The sequence below is a fragment of the Drosophila tropicalis genome, unplaced genomic scaffold, assembly GCF_018151085.1.
Source record: "Drosophila tropicalis isolate 14030-0801.00 unplaced genomic scaffold, ASM1815108v1 contig_258, whole genome shotgun sequence".
Classification (NCBI taxonomy): Eukaryota; Metazoa; Arthropoda; class Insecta; order Diptera; family Drosophilidae; genus Drosophila; species Drosophila tropicalis.
Genome location: NW_027172710.1, coordinates 959568 through 980969, shown reverse-complemented (window position 1 = coordinate 980969; position 21402 = coordinate 959568). Strand labels below are relative to the sequence as shown.

Genomic DNA, 21402 nt, shown 5'->3' with positions numbered 1-21402 from the left:
ACCTACAAGCAACTGCTATAACCGTCCAAAACAGCTGCGGCAACACTACGTTGGTTGCCCTGTACTGCCCACCACGCTTCTCAATCTCTGAAAAGAAATTTACCGATTTCTTTAACACACTCGGAGATCGCTGCATTGCAGCAGGGGACTATAACGCCAAACATACGCACTGGGGGTCTCGCCCAGTGAATCCTAGAGGCAAGCAGTTCTACAACACAATAGTCAACATACGCAATAAGATGGATTGCGTTTCACCGGATAGGCCTACTTATTGGCCCACAGATCCACAGAAAGTGCCCGACGTGATTGATTTCGCAAAAACCAAGAGGATTCCGCATAATCGGATCACTGCGGATACACTGCTAGATTTAACCTGCGATCACTCTCCAGTTGTATTCACACTATTAACAAGACCTCAAGTACTTGATCGCCCATATAGACAAACAACAAAACAAATTGGATTAAATTTAAAATGTACATGAGCGCCCACATTGACTGTTCGCCGAAACTGAATGCTGCAGAGCACATTGACATGTGAGTCTCTGCACTTGATGATGGAAGCTGCAGCAGGAGTGTCTACCCCACATGCCCCTACTTACACTAAACCCGTTGACAGGCCTACGAACAGGCGGATAGAACAATTAGTAACGGAAAAACGATGTCTAAGAAGAGAATGGCAGATTACTCGATCACTAGCAGCAAAACTTCGCCTAAGGCATGCCAATCGCAACCTCTCAAAGGAGTTAAGACAAGAGGAAAGCTGGGCTCTAAGGAAATACATAGAAAAGCTCAGTCCAACCAGCACTAAACATTCTCTGTGGAAAGCCTTAAAATGGGTTTCCAGCCAAATCCAACATTAAACTCATCTGTACTTCCCCCTCCGATCACACTAACGGATAGTGAGTACTCGGAACTCCAATCGGACGAGATCACTGCAGTTATTAAAAACCACATAAAGCCAAAAAAAGCCCCTGGCCATGACCTAATCACACCGAAAATGATCCTGGAACTCCCTATCATTGCCATACAATACATCTGCAAACTGTTCAACGCTATAATAAGAATTGGCTACTTTCCAAGAGCATGGAGAAGGTCCACTATCATCATAATTCCTAAAGTGGGAAAGGACTAAACCCAGCCATCATCATATAGGCCAATTAGTTTGCTGCCATGTCTTTCGAACCTTTTTGAAAAGGTCGTGCAGATCCGACCAAATTCATTCTTGGCATCGGAGAACACAATTTCTTCACACCAGTTCGGCTTCCACGAAAAACATGGGACAATTGAACAAGTCAATCGCATGACATCCGAAATACGAACAGCATTCGAACTAAAAGAATACTCTGCGGCTGTCTTTCTCGACGTTGCCCAGGCTTTCGATAATAATACCTGCTGTACACTGCAGACTAACCAACGAGTTTAGGACTTACAACGTCCACTTTTGCCGATGACACTGCAATCCTCAGCAGATTCAAATGCCCAATACAAGCCTCTGCAAAATTAGAGGAACACCTGAAGGAGGGTAGAGGAATGGCTAGCAATCTGGCGTATCCGGGTCAACGAGCAGAAATGCAAACATGTAACATTTACGCTTAACAGAAGAAACTGTCCAGCTCTAATGCTAAACAACGTACCAATTCCTCAAGCCGTGGATGTCACTTACCTTGGCATCCACCTAGACAGAAGACTAACTTGGCGCAAGCACATCGAAGCAAAAAAGTCACAGCATAAACTGAAAGCGAGTAGCTTACATTTGATCATCAATGCTCGGTCCCCTCTACGTCTGGAGTATAAAGTCCTCCTACACAACTCCGTACTGAAACCCATCTGGACTTACGGTGCCGTACTATGGGGAAATGCAAGTACCAGCAATGTCGACATTATACAAAGGGCGCAGTCGAAGATTTTAGGATCCAGCACGGGGGCTCCGTGGAACGACGGAACGACCACATTCAATATGATCTAAATATATCTAGCGTAAAATCTGAGATAGGTATTCAACAACTGAAGTATTCTGCGAAACTGGATGCACGCCCTAATGTTCTTTCCAATTCCCTTACGCGAACTAATAATAGAACTCGTCTTAAAAGAAATGACAGACCAACCCAATAATAGGTGATTAGGGCCGCATGCAATATCCCCAGGATTTATCTTAAGTACTAGATTAAGAAAAATATCTCAAACTTGTTGTTAGGCTCTAATTTAAGAGTAATTTCAACAAATATATATTAAACGTTGAAAACAAAAAAAAAACTTCAAATTCTATAATTAAAAAAAAAAAAATACAAAATTAAAAAAAAAAAAAAAAAATTATTTAAGACTTTACCTGAATTTCTTATGGTAATTCAATAAAAAAAAAAATTTTTAAGTCATTTTCTATGTCTCAAACACTATGCAACAAATTGAAGGTTATTGAAATCAAACCGCACCGGACCTTTTTTTTCTGAAAGTTCATGTATTGAATAGGAAAACCCTATTTGGGTTTTTCTAAGTTAGCTCGTTTTTTTCTTTATAGCGAGTTGAAATTTTTCATTTTGGGGGTAATTTTTTGTATGTCATATGAGCTAAATATGACTTATATATCGATTTCTTCTTCATGCATACGACTTAAATCATCCTCATTTATTGTAGAAATATTGTTAATGGTTAAATAAATTCATTTTAAGAATGTTATATAACCCAAAATGACTTTTTCAGCTACAGTTCTAGAAAAACTTTCAATTAAGCCCTTTTTTAGAGTAGCTTTGGAAGTATTTTTAATTTATAACTATTTTTTATAGAATTATGTATATCAAGATTAATTTAAAACAACAAATATATTTTTTAATATGGAAAATTAGAAACGAGTTATTTTTGGTTGTGGTTCATTTCCTTCATCAAGATCAATGTAATCCGATTCGTTAGTGGAGAACTCCATTCAGTAGAGTTCATCTTTCTGCACTTCTTCATTTTTATTTTCATCTTCTTCGAATTCAAATATTTGCTTAGTCCTCCAACATATTTCGGCCAGTATAGCATCTAGAGCTTTTTCAAGTGTTCGTGGCGATTTCGATACGCTGTGACTCTTGTACCTTTTGGTAACAAGTTAGCCAACGTCCAATTCTGGCCTTATGGACCGCTTAGTAAAATACGTTCATACGCATATTTTGCATGTTTCTAGTCCGATTTCAATAAAATTGGTAGTTTGGTAGAAATAGATTAGAATAATTAGTCTGCCGAATTTGATTGCGATAGTCAATAAACTACCAGTCAGTGTACATACTAAATTTAGTTTCTGCGCGCTAACTAAACGAGTATACAGACCAAATTTGATGTCTCCAGCTGTTATAATTTTTAAGAAAAATAGTTTTATATGATTCATGGGGGCGGGGCCAAAATTCCGTACGGACAGACGGACATGGCTAGATCGAATCGGCTGTTGATCTTGATCACGAATATATATAATTGATAGGGTCGGAGAAGCTTCCTTCTTCCTGTTACACTCATTTTGGCGACTATACTCTTTCAACCTATGGGTGTAAATATTAAGATAAAAAATATGGTATAAGGATAAGGATAAAGAAGCAAAATTGTCTACATATGTATCATGATGATCCTATACAGGGTGGCCATACAGGCATTACAAAAACTTTGGCCAAAGTAAAAAGACACTATTATTGGAAAAACAGACTCAGCAGCCCTGGGCCACTGATGAGTTATCGTACTAAGCCGCCAAACTATCGCAATTCAGTTAGTTACAAAGAAAATGCAGTAGAAAAAATTACTTTTAATACAAATTACAAGAGACTTGTATTCATTCCGTTTCTTCCAGAACTGTTTCAGCTGTCGCATTTGTCACATCTGTCAGCAAAATGGGATATTTAAGGAGTACGAATTCCGAAGCCTTTTGTTTGGTCATGTCATCGAATATCAGCTTATGTCCAAATTTGTTGCATCTTTCCACTTCTTCGTCAAGAAACTCAAACGTTACTGTTGAAATAGCAACCCAATGAAAAACTTACAAATGTAATTATATCTCTAGATTATCTACCCTTTCCAGCATATACGCATCAACAGCATCGGTGGCATCATTCTTTGGCATAAGAAGCTGTAGGCAATGGCTTATCCATAAATACAGCTCATGGGTAAACACCAAACGATTTAAACGCGTTATTGGCGAATTATTATTGTTTGTTCAATGAGTATATTCGTTCATATATATCAGTAGATAAAACTGATTGGGATGTATGGTTACAATATTTTGTGTACTGTTTTACTACACATCTACATCAGTAAAACATAATTACTTTCCTTATGAACTTGTATTTGGTGAACAAAATAAGTGCGCAATAAGTAAGTGGGACAATAACTTATCACATTATTTCGTCGAAAATATACAATTTTTCTTATTTTTTTCCTTCTATATTTTAGTTGTATTGCTCTTCAGCGGTGACCAAAAAATTGTGAAAAAGTATCACAGGGTTTTCCAGTTTCATTAATATATACATAGATGCCAACGTTAAGTTTTGCGAAAGAAATAAGTAAATGGGACAGATTGCTTTGCTGTCATTTCTGGTTAGATAAGCACATGACATTCGTACTTTGAATAACAAATTTTTTTAAATCTTTTAAAATTAACTTAAAAATTTAAAATTAATTTAAATTGTGGCATTGTCTGATGTGAAGATCTTAATTAGCAAAATTGCGGAACATTTTGGCGAAAATAAAAAAGACCGGAAAAAATTTAAATGAAACACCCATTCTCAATATTTAGGCACGACTGAATATGAAATCTAAAACAGGAAACAGGAGCTTCTTCCTAGGTATAAAGCTGTTCGCTTACAGTTTGCCAACAAATACAAAGTTTGTCGCAAATTTCGCAATTTGCGCGCCCCAAAACCAGCCCATGTGTCCAGAAATTTGTATATGATTATACGGATGGAATTCCCGTTTATTGAAAGTACTCGAAAGTGTTTTATAACGCATAAAATAAATGCACAAAACTATGTTGAGTTGTCCAAGATTATTTTTGTGCAATTCGGACAGGATACATTTATTTTCTAGCGGGATAATACAAGCAATCATGCAACAAAGCTCACAGAAGTTAATTTAAAAGTCTCTCTTATTCTTCATTTAGACTGGTCAACAAGCAGACTAGACCCAAATCCGATAAACAATCTTTTAGGCATCTTGATTCAACGGCTTATAAGAATCCATTTTTCAAGAATCGGACAAATTGGACATCCAAATATGCTGCAAAACACGCTTAATTAAATGGCACCTCGCATACTGGAATTGATAAAAAACAGAGGAGACGGCTATTTAATCGATTAAAAATGTTTGAGTTGGTTTTTTTTTTTTTTTATTTTAAAATTAGGACCCAAATTTACAATTTGTCACAGTTACTTATTTCGTTTGAAAAAATTTTGTTAGATATTTTTCTAATTTTGCCCTAAGCTTTTTTCCCCACTTGCTTATTTCGCTCACCTTACATAGCAATTCTCTTCATTAATAATCCCTAAAGGTGTTCTATTAAGTTTCAGTCCGTAAAGTATTATATTTACATTGATCCTTTATTCAAAATATAAATACTTGAAGAAAAAAACATCCCCAAAACATAATGTTTCCACCTTAGTGCCTTACGGTCTTTAAAGTGTGTTTTGGATCATAAGCAGTATTTTTGCCGTCATACAAACAACTTGCATCAGATCCAAACAAATTTACGTTTTCCCAATAGGACCGAAGCACATGTTGGGTAGCAAAATCTATTCTGTTTTATATTTTTCTTGCTCAAGCACGGTTATTTTCGAGCACTATATGCCTTTAACCGCTTAAATATCAATCTATAATTGATGGATTATTTTTAAGCTTTTCCGATGAAAGAAATGGGTTTTTTACGCTTCCAGCATAATGATCTGTTCGGATTTGACGTTGTGACGCGTTTCCAACCTCGATTTTCTTGCTTATCAGATGTCTCACAGCAATCTCTAGAGATTTTGAGGCAGATGAAAAGTCGGTGTCACAGAAATCACGGCGATTTCATTTTTAGTCACTCTTTTTGGTTTACTGTTACCTCTAGAATATCAGCTGGCACGATAAACGATAGTTGCTATTTTATTTGCGGATGAGTCAAGTGGTCTTGTATATCGTAAGAAAGAAAAATAAAAAATTTTTAAACGAAACATTTGTGTGCTTTTTTGAAACATTATTTAAAATAAATAAAATCGTTGAAAAACAATTAAAATTAACTTGTTTCTAAGAGCTCCCAAAGTTATAATTAAAATCATACATTTTTAAATAATTATCGCGCGCAACATTATTGCAGTGTTGACAACCCTATTGCTTACGTCAAACAAAAAACTGTAACTGCCAACTTAGTATATTTTCTTAAAGCCAAGAACCGGGTTTTTTTCCATTTCTAGCGGGTTGGTAGGTTCATTTATACATAGTTGTTTCGGTCAAAAGCGCCCTGTATTTAATTTTTTCAATGGGGTTTTCGTCTTTATAAACGATTTGATTTTGGCCTTATTGGCCGGAAGAAAGAACGCAGGAAATGCCACAATCAGAGCCTGCGTGGCAGACTGTGACGGCAAGACCAGCAAAACAATCACCAAAGTGGCCTGCTATGAGGTGCAATTAGAGGACATCTGTCCTACAGTGAAATGCTTAAGCTGGTCACCAGGAGGCAAAGGTTGATCTATTGTTGGAGCTGAATCCAGCTGGTGTCGAAAAGGTCGGAAATCGGGTCAGCATCGGCTGGACTTGGATGGGGAAACCATCACAGCTGAGATAATTCAGGCATTCTCGAAAGAGTGAAGAGTGATAACCTTAATATTGAGTATTCCATGTGCGGAATACGCCTAAACAAGGACGCAGTGGGATGCTAAAGATGTCGGTCCGCCATGTTGCGGCCCTGTTATCGGAAAAACAAAGGACAGCAACAGCGGCTATAATTGCCGCTTCTGCGAGGCCAATGGCACGACCAATAGAGCTCATGAAGCTGACAGCAAGCGCAACCTATCAGCATCAACTAGCTTATGCAACACTAATCTAACAGGAAAGCGGTGTAGTCTTAATTGCGAAACGTTAAGACTGAAATACAGCGGTAACTGGGTGCGTATTGGAACAGGCAAGTCTGTCATAATTTCGTAAAGCACACCCACCTAGCAACTCTAATCACGGCAACATTTCATGATGACACAGCCAAAAACATGGCTATAATAAGAGTGCTGAACGGAAAGCAGCCAAGGGGCTTAAAAATAGCAAGTCCCCCGAAAAATATAGTGTCACCAACTGCGCCATGAAGATAGCTATGTTCGAACACGACCACATACTAGACCGCCGCAAAATTTGTATTCCTTTACATAGCCGTCAAAAAAGAAAAATGTTTTATCTAAAAGCCTAAGGTTTGCGAAAGGTTCGCTTCATAAGTAATTCAGACGTTATTCATAAAAGTCTCTGTTTTTGAACGATCGTTCGATCAATTTTGACCTATGGGAGCTATATAATATAGTCACCCGGTCAAGATCAAATTTGGCACAGCCGTTTATAGGTGTAACAAACTCACCAATATTAAATTTATTATTTGAACAATAGCTCAGAAAATAACAATAATTGAGAAGTCACTGTTCGTGACTTTGCCCTTTCTATGGGAGCTATATAATATAGTGATCCGATCCGGCTGAATCCGAGATCTACAAGCTGTGCAGTAAATACAAGCCTATATGCAGAATTTCAACAATGTAGCTTGAACAATCTAGGAAATGTTTTTGTTGATCCGGACGGACAATGCTGATCAATATATTTTTTTTTTTTTTTTTCAAATTTTTAATTGATGTTTGAATAAAGCAGACAAAGATATAGCGCCGCTTCAACTGATTGACCTTCATTGAAGTTGATCGAATATAAAAAAATTTAAATGGATTTTTTGACAAACAGCATTTTCCAAGTCGATGAGCACACTATCGGATAAACCGCGTTTGTACCAAAAACAAAAACACGTAAATAAGCAGGTCGTCACGAACCGTTTTTTTTTCTTCGCGGATGATAATGTAACCGAAGCTATCTAATTGTTTGGGAATTAAACGACATTAAATAGTTTAAGTCAATATTCATGTACACGAACCACTGTATATTTTCTATTGTTCTTTACGTTTGCATTTGTTTGTGAACGCAACGTTGGTATATCCGTTATTCTCAATTTGCACAAACCACGCTGCTTAGCATCAAATGCATGCGTACGAAAAACACTTACATTTTGACATCGGTACAGACCAGTCGCGTTCATTGTTAACTCTCTTTAATTACACTATAACCGAATAAAGATTAATACAGTCCACACATTTCTAAACATACAAATTTTTTGGTCCTTCGAGCCGGATCGGGATAGGGATAGGGATCGGATAGGATAACGGATTTCTGAATTCAATATTTCGATCAGCCTAATTAGAGTGTAATTAAATAGTTGTGAAACCATCACTGTCAAACGATGAATCGCATTTCTAATCAACGTGCGTTTACTATTACGCAACTCACACGTGCATGCAACAACGCATATCAGGCAGTTGATTCAGGGGAATCAGTCGACGCATTGTACCATCGCTTACTAAGACTCAAAAACACGTTCGATCATTTGATGGATCTTAGCGAGGATTATTGCCAATTTCAAGTGGTAGAAAACTACGTCGACCCTAGTCAGGAGCTTATAGAATGCGAAGAGAACTACTACAAGGCATATGATGTACTCTCAGAAGCTACCAGCGTGCTACGGAAACCAGACAACTCAACTGATGAGCTTACTTCTCAATTACTTCATACACTTAACGAAAGTGGCATCAAATCGAAATTACAGTGTGAAAGAATCAAGATTCCAACGCTTTCGGGTAACTATGAGGATTGGCCGCAATTCAGTGATTTATTTAAAGGCTCAATAAATCGAAAACAAAGTCTCAATAAGTGCCAAAAATTCCATTACCTAAAATCATACTTGGAAGGTTGAAACTTGTGAAACACACAACGGTTACCAATAATAACTATGACAAAGCATGGGAGAAGTTAGAGCAAAGGTACAACAAGAAACCGCTAATCGTTCGTTCTATTATAACGAAATTCTTAAATTTGCCGGCTACTACTGAACTTGCTTTAAACAATATAAAAGCAGATTATGGCGAACCATCGTGCATCATACCACTGTGCAAAGAACAGTAACTCCATATTGTTCCTACTGCAACAAGTCTCATTTTATTTCAAATTGCATGAAATTTAAAGAACCTGATTTGAATTCCCGTCGCATGTTTGCATATAAAACTAGATTATGTTACAACTGCCTTAGTAAAGATCAACACGTCAAGAAATGTAAGTCAACCTTTAATTGTCGCCTATGTAAATTAAGGCACCACACATTGATACATGTAGAGCAATCAGACGCCTCTAATGTACAAGCAGATTCAGCACAGCGGGCAAATCGTAACGCAGAGTCACATAACTCTGGATTGGCGCATTCCGGTCCGGCTGTTGCTCATCACACTTTGGAAACTATTCCTGCGGAAGCTAAGCAAGCAATTCTACCTACTCTTTTGGCTACTGTAATCGACGCATGGGGTAACAAAACTATTTGTAGGATCCTACTCGATACAGGGTCGTCAATCACGTTGGCGACTGAAGCATTTGTTCAACGTATTGGTGTTACACGAACAGCCTAATGCTATCGACGTGATCCTGGGTTCGGATCAACTATGGAATCTCTACTTAGGAGAGATTAAAACATTTGGTAAAAACAATCCTTTTGCTTTTAATACAAAATTCGGTTGGGTCATTGCAGGTTCATATAGCGCTGCAAGTGACACCGTAATGCCAGTATTTTCCTATCATGCTCATGAAGACCTCGACACACTGGTTCGGACTTTTTTGGAGATAGACAACGTTCAAGCATCAAAAGCCACAAATGAAGCCACCAATCCAGTAGAGCAACACTTTCGAAGTACACATACCCGCACACAAGATGGAACGTACATCGTCAACTACCCATTTAAGGATGAAGCCCCACCCATCTACCCAACATTGTCTCAGGCTAAGCAACGATTTAGTTCATTGGAACGGCAATTTCGTAAGGATTCTCAACTTAAGCAGCAATATGTGAAGTTTATAAACGACTACGAAAAACAAGGACACATGGAACTTCTAGCACAGATGCAAATAGACGAAAACCCTGATACTTGTGTATATTTAGCTCATCACGCTGTACTTAAACCAGGCAGCTCGACTACAAAATATCGCGTTGTATTTGACGGATCTGGAAAGGATGAGAAGGGTTTCTCGCTAAATGACCGGCTTCACATAGGACCATCTATACAAAGAGATTTATTGGGAGTATGTCTACGTTTTCGACAGCATCGTTATGTATTTTGCGCTAATATAGAGAAGATGTTTCGCAGGATTTTAGTGTCATCCAAGCACACTAATTATCAAAGAATTATATGGCGCAAGGAAGAAGACGAACCATTTCAGCATTATCGTTTGTTAACAGTTACTTATGGATTAGGCATCGCCATTTCTAGCTGTACGAGTTTTAAAGCAACTCACCGATGATTATCAAGAGAAGTACCCTTTAGCATCAATCGCGTTGGCAAGAGACGCATATGTTGATGATATTCCCACCGGATGCGATTCAGTGAACGAGTTGATCGCACTTAAAGATGACCTTATTTCGTTACTGAATGAAGCGAATTTCAAACTTCACAAATGGAGTTCAAATTGTGACGCACTTCTACAAACAATCCCAAAAGAAATCTGTGAACATCACCCTTCGAACGAATCATTAACAATTGTAAAAATTCTAGGTCTACACTGGAACCCCTGCAAAGATGATTTATCAGCCAATTTCAGTAACCAAAGGGAGGCGCAAGTTTCAAGCAAACGGACTTTGTTATCTGACATTGCGAAGCTTTATGACCCACTTGGCATTTATAGACCCATTACAGTATGCTCAAAATCCTATTTCAAGAAAGTTGGATAACTTCGTTGCCGTGGGATGAACCTTTACCAAAGAAACTATGTGCGCGCTGGCACGTAATACGAGAGGAGCTTTACCTACTTCAGACCTGTCGGATTTCTCGTTATATTGCAATGCCAAATACGGACATCGAATTGCATGCGTTTGCAGATGCTTCGGCACAAGCTTATGGAGCTGTAGTGTACAGTCGAGTAAAATTCGGAGACAGTTACCAGGTTACGCTCATTGCCTCCAGAACACGAGTAGCACCACTGAAACCAATATCGATCCCACGACTAGAACTAAACGCTGCGCATTTGCTGAGTAAATTGATGACAATCATAAAACAATCGCTAACAATTTCTATTTCTAGCAGTTCTTGTTGAACAGATTCGGAGATAGTTCTGCATTGGCTATCTGCCTCACCGCGCACCTGGAACACATTTGTTTGCAATAGAACAGCTGAAATTTTAGAAGAGTATCCACGCAGCTGTTGGCAACATGTACGGTCAGAACAAAATCCTGCTGATTGCATCTCTAGAGGAATGCTACCATCAAAACTTGTGGCACATCAGTTGTGGTGGAGAGGACCGAGTTGGCTGTCCAATCCCAAATCAACATGGTCAGCAGTCAACCCACAATGTTTGCAATATACGGACAACAACGTTACACTGGAGAAACGGGCAATCCCACAAGTCACACTACATTCGGTAGAGGAGGACGATTGGTTTCAAAAGCTTGCTAGCAAAATTTCGGATTGGAGTCGAATTTTAAGAATTATCTACTATTGCTATCGATTTGTTAATTATTTACGTCGTACTCCAGATGCCATACTTCAAGACTATTCAAACTCTAGACACATCACAGCAATAGAAATTCAACATGCCCATAATCAACTAGTTCAATATGTTCAACGTACATTCTTTGATAAGGAATATGAAGCTCTTAGCAAAGGATGTCAACTTTCGCTTAAATCAAAGCTTATTCGATTAACCCCATTCTTGGATGAAGATGGAGTTATGCGAGTTGGAGGACGCATCGATCATTCATCATTGAGCTACAACGCTAAACATCCCATCTTAATACCAAAATCTACGCCTATAGCTGTTTTAGTTGTTCGACATCATCACAAGAAATGTCTTCATGCTGGAATAGATGGTACCTTCAACAGTGTTCGACAACAGTATTGGATTATTGGAGCACGAAACATAGTTCGTAAAGTGTTTTTTCGGTGCAAGATTTGTTTCATGCAAAGACGAGCTACCAGTTCGCAGATTATGGCTAATCTATCGGTACCTAGGGTCCAACCACTAAGATGTATTTTTCATACAGGAGTAGATTATGCTGGGCCTATCGCTTTTAAGATTTCTACAGGCCGCACACCAAAATTTGGAAAGGCATGGTTTGCGGTATTTGTTTGCCTATCTACAAAGGCAATTCATCTTGAGCTGGTGAGTGATCTTACGTCGTCTGCATTTATCGCCGCTTTGGAGCGTTTCTGGGCACGTAGAGGACCAATCACAGATATGTATTCTGACAACGGCACCACGTTTCAAGGTGCACAAAAGGAACTCAAAGAGATACGAGAGTTACTACTATTACAAAACCAACCACAGGAGTTAGCGAATTTCGTCGCACAACACGGCATACTCAATTCTAGACCATTGTGTTCAGCTGGTGACACAAGTTTGGATCCCCTCACGCCTTCACACTTTCTGACGGGTGAATCGTATACATCTATACCACAACCTAATCTGCTAGATGTTAACCTCAATCGGTTGCAACGATATAAACAGTTGCAAGCTATGGTCCAAGGATTTTGGAAAAGATGGCACAACGTAATATTTATCTACTCTGCAACCTAGGAATAAATGGCAACGCGAAAACCTAAATCTGCAACCCGGGACGCTAGTAGTCATTGAAGAGCCGCATTTGCCACCCTCCAAATGGTTGCTGGGCCGCATAACCGAAGTTCATCCTGGACAAGATGAGAAAGTTAGAGTCGTCAGCGTTCAGACAGCTCGAGGAATAATCAAGCGCCCAATTGTAAAGGTGGCCGATCTACCGTTATTCTGAACGATCGTTCAGGGCGGGCGGTATGTTTGGGAATTAAACGACATTAAATAGTTTAAGTCAATATTCATGTACACGAACCACTGTATATTTTCTATTGTTCTTTACGTTTGCATTTGTTTGTGAACGCAACGTTGGTACATCCGTTATTCTCAATTTGCACAAACCACGCTGCTTAGCTTCAAATGCATGCGTACGAAAAACACTTACATTTTGACATTGGTACAGACCAGTCGCGTTCATTGTTAACTCTCTTTAATTACACTATAACAGAATAAAGATTAATACAGTCCACACATTTCTAAACACTAATATAAATTTCGTATGTTACTTCTCAAATAACATTTTGCTTTAAAAAGATTTTTAGAACTGCGATGACAACTTCGACCATACCGTTTCACATTACATTTACATAATTATTAAAGAAGCGAAAAAAATTAAAATCCAAAACTAACTATTTTTGGGCGAGGATTGAACCAGGATTTTCTCACTTTGAGGCAGGACCTCTACCGCTCAGGGTACCAAGCCGCTGGAAGTCCACTCGGCGACATACCTATTGTTTTTGTACTATTTTTGTTTCTTTTTCCTCTTCATTTTCTTAATATATATTTTTCAAGTGACTTAATAAATATGCAAGGGAGCTTATTTGTTGAAATTAGTAACTATTTTTTTTATTTAGAAAAACGCCAAGTTTTGCACTCTTATCCGATGGCACTATGTAATATGGAGATCTTAATTAGCAAAATTGCAGAACATTTTTGCGAAAACAAAAACAGTGGAAAATGATACAAAGACCGGGAAAATTATGAAAGAAACCCCCATTATGATATGAGCCCAATATTCAGTGACAACTGAATATGAAATCTAGCGATCAAATAAAATATTACGGCTTCCCAAATAGATAGTAATTTTTGTCTATCGATATCCACGAGACGTGTGCATAAATCCTGCAGTGATCATATAATGCTTTATATTGAAAAAAAAACTCATGAAACCGGAGCTTCTACCAAGCCATAAAGCTGTTCGTTGTACTCTCAGTTTAAACTGTGTTTAAAAATATTGTTTTTAATAACCAAAAATGTTTAACTTAGATAAACCCGAGGGGTAGCGCTATCAAATTTGCGATTTGCGCGACCCAAAACCAGCCCATGTGTCCAGAAATTTGTATATGATTATATGGACGGAATTCCTGCTTATTGTGAAAGTACTCGAAAGTGTTTTACGTTGAGTTGTTCAAGATCGTCTTCGTGCAATGTGGACAGGATGCATACATTTTATAGCGTGATAATGCACCCAATCATACAACAAAACTCACAGAAGCTTATTTCAAAGTCTCTCTAATTCTTTTGAAATTTTTTTCGTTCGAAATTTGGGTTGAGTTTTTCTAATTTTACACTAAGTTTTATTCCATTTTAGTGGGCTTCAAAGATAAATTTATTTTATAATAATATCCTAATCGGTTTAGTTGATATAGATATGTACATACGTAGTGTCCCACTTACTTATTTCGCGCACCTAAATTTACCAATCCATTTTAATAGCATAAATGGAATTGAACCTTTATAAACCGTAGATGATTATGCTAAAGAAGTTAAGTTTAGATTAGAACGAAGTGAGTAAGTCGTCTCGCCGACTTAGGTATACCATACACCAGTAAAGCAAATACTTCAATTTCATTAAACAAATGCATTTTCACATGCTTTTTACAAGCATATCTTAGTATCTCGCTCACTCAAGCATACGAGCACTCTAGCGCACCCACCAGCCAACGGGCAATTCCGGCCTTAAAAACGTTTACATACTATTTTTTGTCCGATTTTGATCAAATTTGCGCTCAATGCCGCGGAAGAACGGGTGAAAACCCCCAACAAATTACATGTTAGAGATAAATTTTGTTAATAGATTAAGGCCAATATACAGGGTGGGCCATTTAAAGTGAAAGGATTTGTTTTTGTAACAGTAAAGTAAAAAGTGGGATTTTTAAAATTTTTTTTTTTTTCAAATTCATTTATTTAGATCCAAGGAGATTTCTTCTAACTACTTTTTGAATATGATATCTCGTAAATGACTGCCTCTGGCCTTGGCCGCAAAATTTGCCCCTCTTTTCGGCATTTCGCATCTCTTAGCCCAATGTTTCGGCCGGTATGGCAGCAATTTCTTGTCGGGTATTGTCTTTCAGCGCAGCCAGGGTCCTTGGCTTACCAGTTCATACCTTGTATTACCTTGTATACCATACACCAGGTGAAACAAATATTTCAAATTTCGAAAACCAAATGTATGTCTATTAAATTGTTTTTACATGTTTCATAGTATGTGCTATTTTGCTCACTCTACAAACACACGAGCACTCTAGCGCCGCCACTAGCCAACGGTCAATTCTGGCCTTGTGGACTGCTTTGTAAAATACGTTCATACGCACTTTTGCATGTTTCTATTTCGATTTCAACAAAATTTGGTAGTTTTGTAGAAATATATAAGATTAATTAGTCTGCCGAATTTGAATGCGATGGTCAAAAAACTACAGAAGGGGATCGGTTTTTTCTAAATTATGGAGGCGCAAGTGGGCGTGACAAAATATGAAAATATATATACTCTGCGCGCCAGTATACATACTAAATTTGGTGACTTTAGCTTTGTTTGTTTTTGATAAAATCAGTTTTGTTTAATTTGCGGGGCGGAAGTGGGTGTGGCAAAATTTTTAAAAAGCCAGTTTCTGCGCGTCTATTAAACTAGTCTGCATACCAAATTTGATGTCTCTAGCTGTTATATTTTTTAAGAAAAACAGTTTTATGTGATTCCTGGGGGCGTAAGGGAGCGTGGCAAAAAGTTTGAACAATTAATTTCTGCGCGCTAATTAAACGGGTATAAAAACTAAATTTGATGTCTCTAGCTGTTATACTTTTGAAGAAAAATAGTTTTATGTGAATCCTGGGGGCGTAAGAGGGCGTGGCCAAAATTCCAATTAACTCTATATATGTACATAATACACGAGTATACATACCAAATTTGGTGGCTCTAGCTCTTATAGTCTCCGAGATCTGCGTGTTCATACGGTCGGACGGACGGACGGACAGACGGACATGGCTAGATCGACTCGGCTGTTCATCCTGATCAAGAATATATATACTTTATAGGGTCGGAGAAGCTTCCTTCTGCCTGTTACATACATTTTGGCGACTTTAATATACCATTTCACCCTATGGGTGTATGGTATAAAAATAAAAAAAGGGGCTAACCTACTGACCACCACTGTACGTGCAGGTTATGTAGCGTTGCGTCTGTTTGTGTATGCGTGTGCTCTGGGCAAATAGAATAGAGGCATTAGCGACACAAGAAAATATTTTGAAAATATTTAACACAAAAGCCGTTTTTCAAAAGTGAGTTTTATTTTGAGCGAAAAAAATTAAAATCATTTTTAATCATTATTGTTTATTTTAATTTTTTTTTTATCGTCCCGCCGACTTTGGTGTATGGTACACCAGTAAAACAAATATTTAAATTTTATTAAACAAATGCATTTTCACATGCTTTTTACAAGCATATCTTAGTATCTCGCTCACTCAAGCATACGAGCACTCTAGCGCACCCACCAGCCAACGGGCTATTCCGGCCTTAAAAACGTTTACATGCATAACTCTACTATTTTTTGTCCGATTTTGATCAAATTTGGTACTTGGCTAGATATTCGTATTTTATTAAAATTAATTTAAGTGTGCCAAATTTGATTGCATAAGGTAGAAATATACGGGAGATAATCGAGTTTCTCAAATTACGGGACCGAAAAGGGGTGTGGCAAAATCCTTACACATACATAATGTGTGTATTTACTAAGCAAAGATACATACCAAATATGGTGTCTCTAGCTAGAATAGTTTTTGAGATAAACGGCTTTTTTAAATCGCGGGGGCGGAAAGGGGCGTGGCAAAAATTTGAAATAAATTTGATCACTTTACATACTACACGAATCTACATACCAAATTTGGTGGCTCTCGCTTTCATACGGACAGGCGGACAGACGGACGGACGGACGGACGGACAGACGGACAAGGATAGATCGACTCGGCTGTTGATCCTGATCAAGAATATATATACTTTATGGGGTCGGAGAAGCTTCCTTCTGCCTGTTACATGCATTTTGGCGACTTTAATGTACCATTTCAACCTATGGGTGTATGGTATAACAGCAGTCAAAGGACTTCTTGTTTTCCAAACGTTTTCAATCGAAACGTCATGCCAGTTGTCTTATAAATACTAAGTTATCCAAAATACTCATAGAAATTAAGGACTGTTTTATGTAAAAGCAACATTCATACATACTTTTTAGCGAATTTTTTGTAAATAAAAAAGAGCCCATTAAAAAAAGAAGAGCTCCAACAAAAAAGACAACTGTCATTATTACAGCAAAAGCATCAAGTCCACAAATTTTTAATTGATGAAATAGTTTTGGCTCCGCTGGAGCCCACGGGCAGGAAAAAGCACAGTCGCTGCATGAGCATGCTGGTAGTTCACTCTGTAACGATACAAACAAAAGTTGTGAGTCATATGTGAAATTGGTAACAGTCTTCCCGCATTTATGCTTGCTGTTGACATTGCATAAGCAAACCCTTAAGTTCTATCAGACCACTCAATATTTTATGCATCTCTAATTTTCGCTATTTGTAAACCGACCAACATATAAATAAAAGACACAAAACAAATATATATAAATTTTGTTTATATATGAGTTTCTTGTCAAATATATTTTTACATGTTTTAAATCTTTTTTCTGTAAATCAATGCATTAAAACACAAACAAAGTCGAAGTCTCTTTTTATTTTGGTGTGCTCGCAATTTCTTCAAATTAAAATTGCATAGATTGCATGGAAAAAAAACGAAAGTTTTTATAAAAGCCACTGCTTTTGATATAGTCATCTTACCTTGATCAAATTTGGTACATTCAATTATAGTATACAATGTTTACTTTGAACTTTACGCTCTGCAAAATAAAGTGTAGAAATTCGAGTACGTAAAATTAAGAAAAATCTCATTAGATTAATTAACAATTGCGACAATCTACAGCATAAGATTACCTATGAACTCAATACTTTTGTTGAAAAATTCAGTTCGATTCTCTAAATAAAGATTGGGTTTTATATTCTTCCGTACGAAACTCCAATTTAATACTGCAGCAAGAGCAGAAATTGGAGACAATAGGCAGGATGGACTTGATTTCAATGTCAGGATCTTTTTGTCCTTAACGACATGGCCGAAAGTTTACTCATAAGTACAACAGAATCTAATCTAAAAACAAGATAGAAAACAGTTATTGTTTTAAGTTGAAGACAGCTTATTAAACCGTAGTTTTCTGAGAAAAAACGTAAACTAGCCAGTCATAATAATTCCAATCAGTATTAGATGGATTAATTGCACGACGTTTTCAATTCTGATACCAATGGTGTTTTTATAGCGGACGTTGACGATACTATGCGCAGTACGTTCAAGTGGCCCCTACGACACCAGGACATAGCCTGTTACGCGCGAGCCCAAGCAGATAACTGCCCACCTCCCACCCGACCGACCGAGGGGTGCAGCCGTATAACGCACGGCACGAATCGCGTGGACAAATACACAATAGAAAAAACAGACAAACAAATAATACTATAGCTATCTATTAACTAAATGGGATAGGATAGATGTTTTAAGCATATTAGTAGAAAACTCTGAGCTGATTACAGGGAATAGAAGGTTGTAATCAGAGCAGAGGACCCTAAAAGGTTCATGCATAGCATAGTTAGAAGAACAACGACTAAGGGATAAGGGTATCAAAGGATGTCTACTCCGTCTACTCATTCATAAGCGATAAACTTCTGAACTGAGTCTCCACCGCAGTAAACTCCGCTTGGAGTTTATTAAAACCTGCCCTTAAAGTGTCAAAACTATCTCTAGTCCGCCTCATGAAAGAGCGCATCTCATTCTCGACCTCTCGGCAAGCATCACATCCATATTTTAAGCCACCACCTTTAGCAATAGACTCCTTGATTCTGCCTGTGTAACCTGCACACTTAACGTGAACCGCATTGTCACACAACCAACACAGAATATAATCATGGGAGTCAACCGCATTAGTGGCAACTATGCAATTATTTTTTGAGCAGACAACCATTTTATCAAAAAGTTTAATTTAATTAAAAAAAGGAAATACAAAAAATAAAAAATAAAAATTCTAAGGGTTAAAATTCTGTGTATAAGAATATACTGACCAGTTCTGACACAAGGGTTAATGTGCAGAGTAAGCCTTCACAACTAGAGAATAAAAAGAGATGAAAGCACAAAAAACAAAAACACGTATCACAGAGTCGCGGGTAGGCAAAAGACGAGAGCGCAAATCAATCAAGAATAGGAAAGAGCGGGAGAGCGCGTCAAATTGAACACATGCAACAACAATTTGTACGCAAGAGCGCGAGAGTTAGTTAAAACGGTAAAGACACAAACGCAAAAGAGATAAGCAAAACAACAACACCGCTAATGCAAGTATTGTTGTAAGTTTTGATTTTATTTAAATTTAAACAAAAGCGACAGCAAGAATTCGTGAAATGAAAATAAAATTCGGATGTTGAAATTATTATTAATTAAACCGATAATGAATTTAAGAAATTTGTAAAAGTATTTAATCGCGAGAAAAAAATAAAAATTGATAAGCGCAAAAAAACACGTCCGTCCTCTGCAACGAGTGAAAGTTATGACAAGGTAATAATATCAAGTATCATTGCATTAAATAATAGTCACTCATCGAAGTTTGTCGGTTTTTTCGCACTCTTGCTTAACTAGTATTTTTCTCCCTTTAGTGTTAAATTCATTATTTAAAGCTCAATTTAAAGATTTAATCAAAGTCAACATTTATTTAAATTGAGGCAAAAAAATAACTGCATATTTTATTTTATTGTTGCGCTGCTTAGTTTTTGACTTTTTAGTCGTTCGTTTCCACCCGCGCTCTTCGTTTTACAGTGTAGTTTTCTTTATGTGGGGTTGTCTTGTCTTCTTCCGGCCGTAATTTTGGCAAGAGTTTGTTGTTGTGTCTTTTAATACTACAAATATTTTTTGTCCTTTCTTTCTTTCGTTTTGCAAATTGCAGTTAGATTTTGCTTTGGTTTGTATACGCGTCTCTTAAAAAAAATAAATTGTGTCTTTTTTTTGGAGGTTGAATTTAAAAGGTTTCAGGGTGGCTCTCATTATAACTTAAGAAAATACAAAAACAAAAGCATTGTGAGATGTGCAAGATCATTCATGAGACTTTGCTTTGCTGAATATAGCAGTGTATGACAATTGGTTCCTCAACAAAGGTATTTAACAAACTAACAGAAGCTAATCTTAAGCTGCAACTGGACAAATGCGAATTTATGAAAAAAGAAACAGCATTCCTTGGTCATCTAATAACAACAGATAAAGCAAAGCAATTCAAAAATTTCCGATCCCCAAAACCCCAAAAGAAATAAAATCATTCTTAGGATTATGCGGATTCTTCCGGAAATTTATACCAAAATTTGCACATATTGCAAAAAAAACATAAACTAAATATTTATCTATATATATCTCCTTATGAATGATCCCATACTTGCATATCCCGATTTCAAAAAACCATTCTTTTTAACCACAGATGCTAGCAATATAGCTTTAGATGCTTTCCTGTCAGACCATAGACCTTTTTCTTATGGTAGTAGAACACTTAACGAACACAAACTGAATTATTCACCCATAGAAAAGGAATCACTATCCATTGTATGGGCGCAACCAAATATTTTAGGCCATACCTTTTCGGTAGAAAGTTCGAGATTCTGAGCGACCATAAGCCTTTAGTATGGCTCAACAATATAAAAGAACCAAATAGGAAAGTTCAAAGATGGAAAATAAAACTAAATGAGTTTCATTACAAAATTAAATATTTTCCTGGCAAAGAAAATCACGTAGCAGATGTCCTTTCCAGAATTGAAATAGATGAAAATTTTTTAGGATCAACAGAAAGCACAGCAGCTACAATACATAGTGCTCATGAGGATAATGAAAATTACATTCCATTAGTAGAAAACCCATTAATTATTTCAATAGGCAAATAGAATTCATTAGAGGTTCAGAAGACAAAGCAGAAATAACAACTTATTTTTATAAATCAAACATAAAAATAACATACAAAGAAATGACCAATGCTTACCAAAGGAATATAATCATTTTTCCCATATTTCAACAAGCTTTTATTGAAATAATACGATCGAACGCAAATACAAAAACCTCGAAATCTAGCATTAAGTTAGAGGACCTTCAAACGTTTACACAATTTAAAGAAATAATCCTAAAACAACATAAAGAATTATTACATCCAGGAATCG

At 37.2% G+C, this 21402-nt stretch overlaps 1 protein-coding gene across 1 annotated transcript in view; it reads right to left on the bottom strand.

Moving 5' to 3' along the window:
- The window catches only part of Npc1a (Niemann-Pick type C-1a), a 379153-nt gene that overhangs the window by 61169 nt on the left and 296582 nt on the right, over nucleotides 1-21402 (bottom strand). The window contains exon 7 of the mRNA XM_068283957.1: nucleotides 17360-17552. Coding sequence (XP_068140058.1) covers nucleotides 17360-17552 — 193 coding nt within the window. The remainder of the gene's footprint in view (nucleotides 1-17359; nucleotides 17553-21402) is intronic.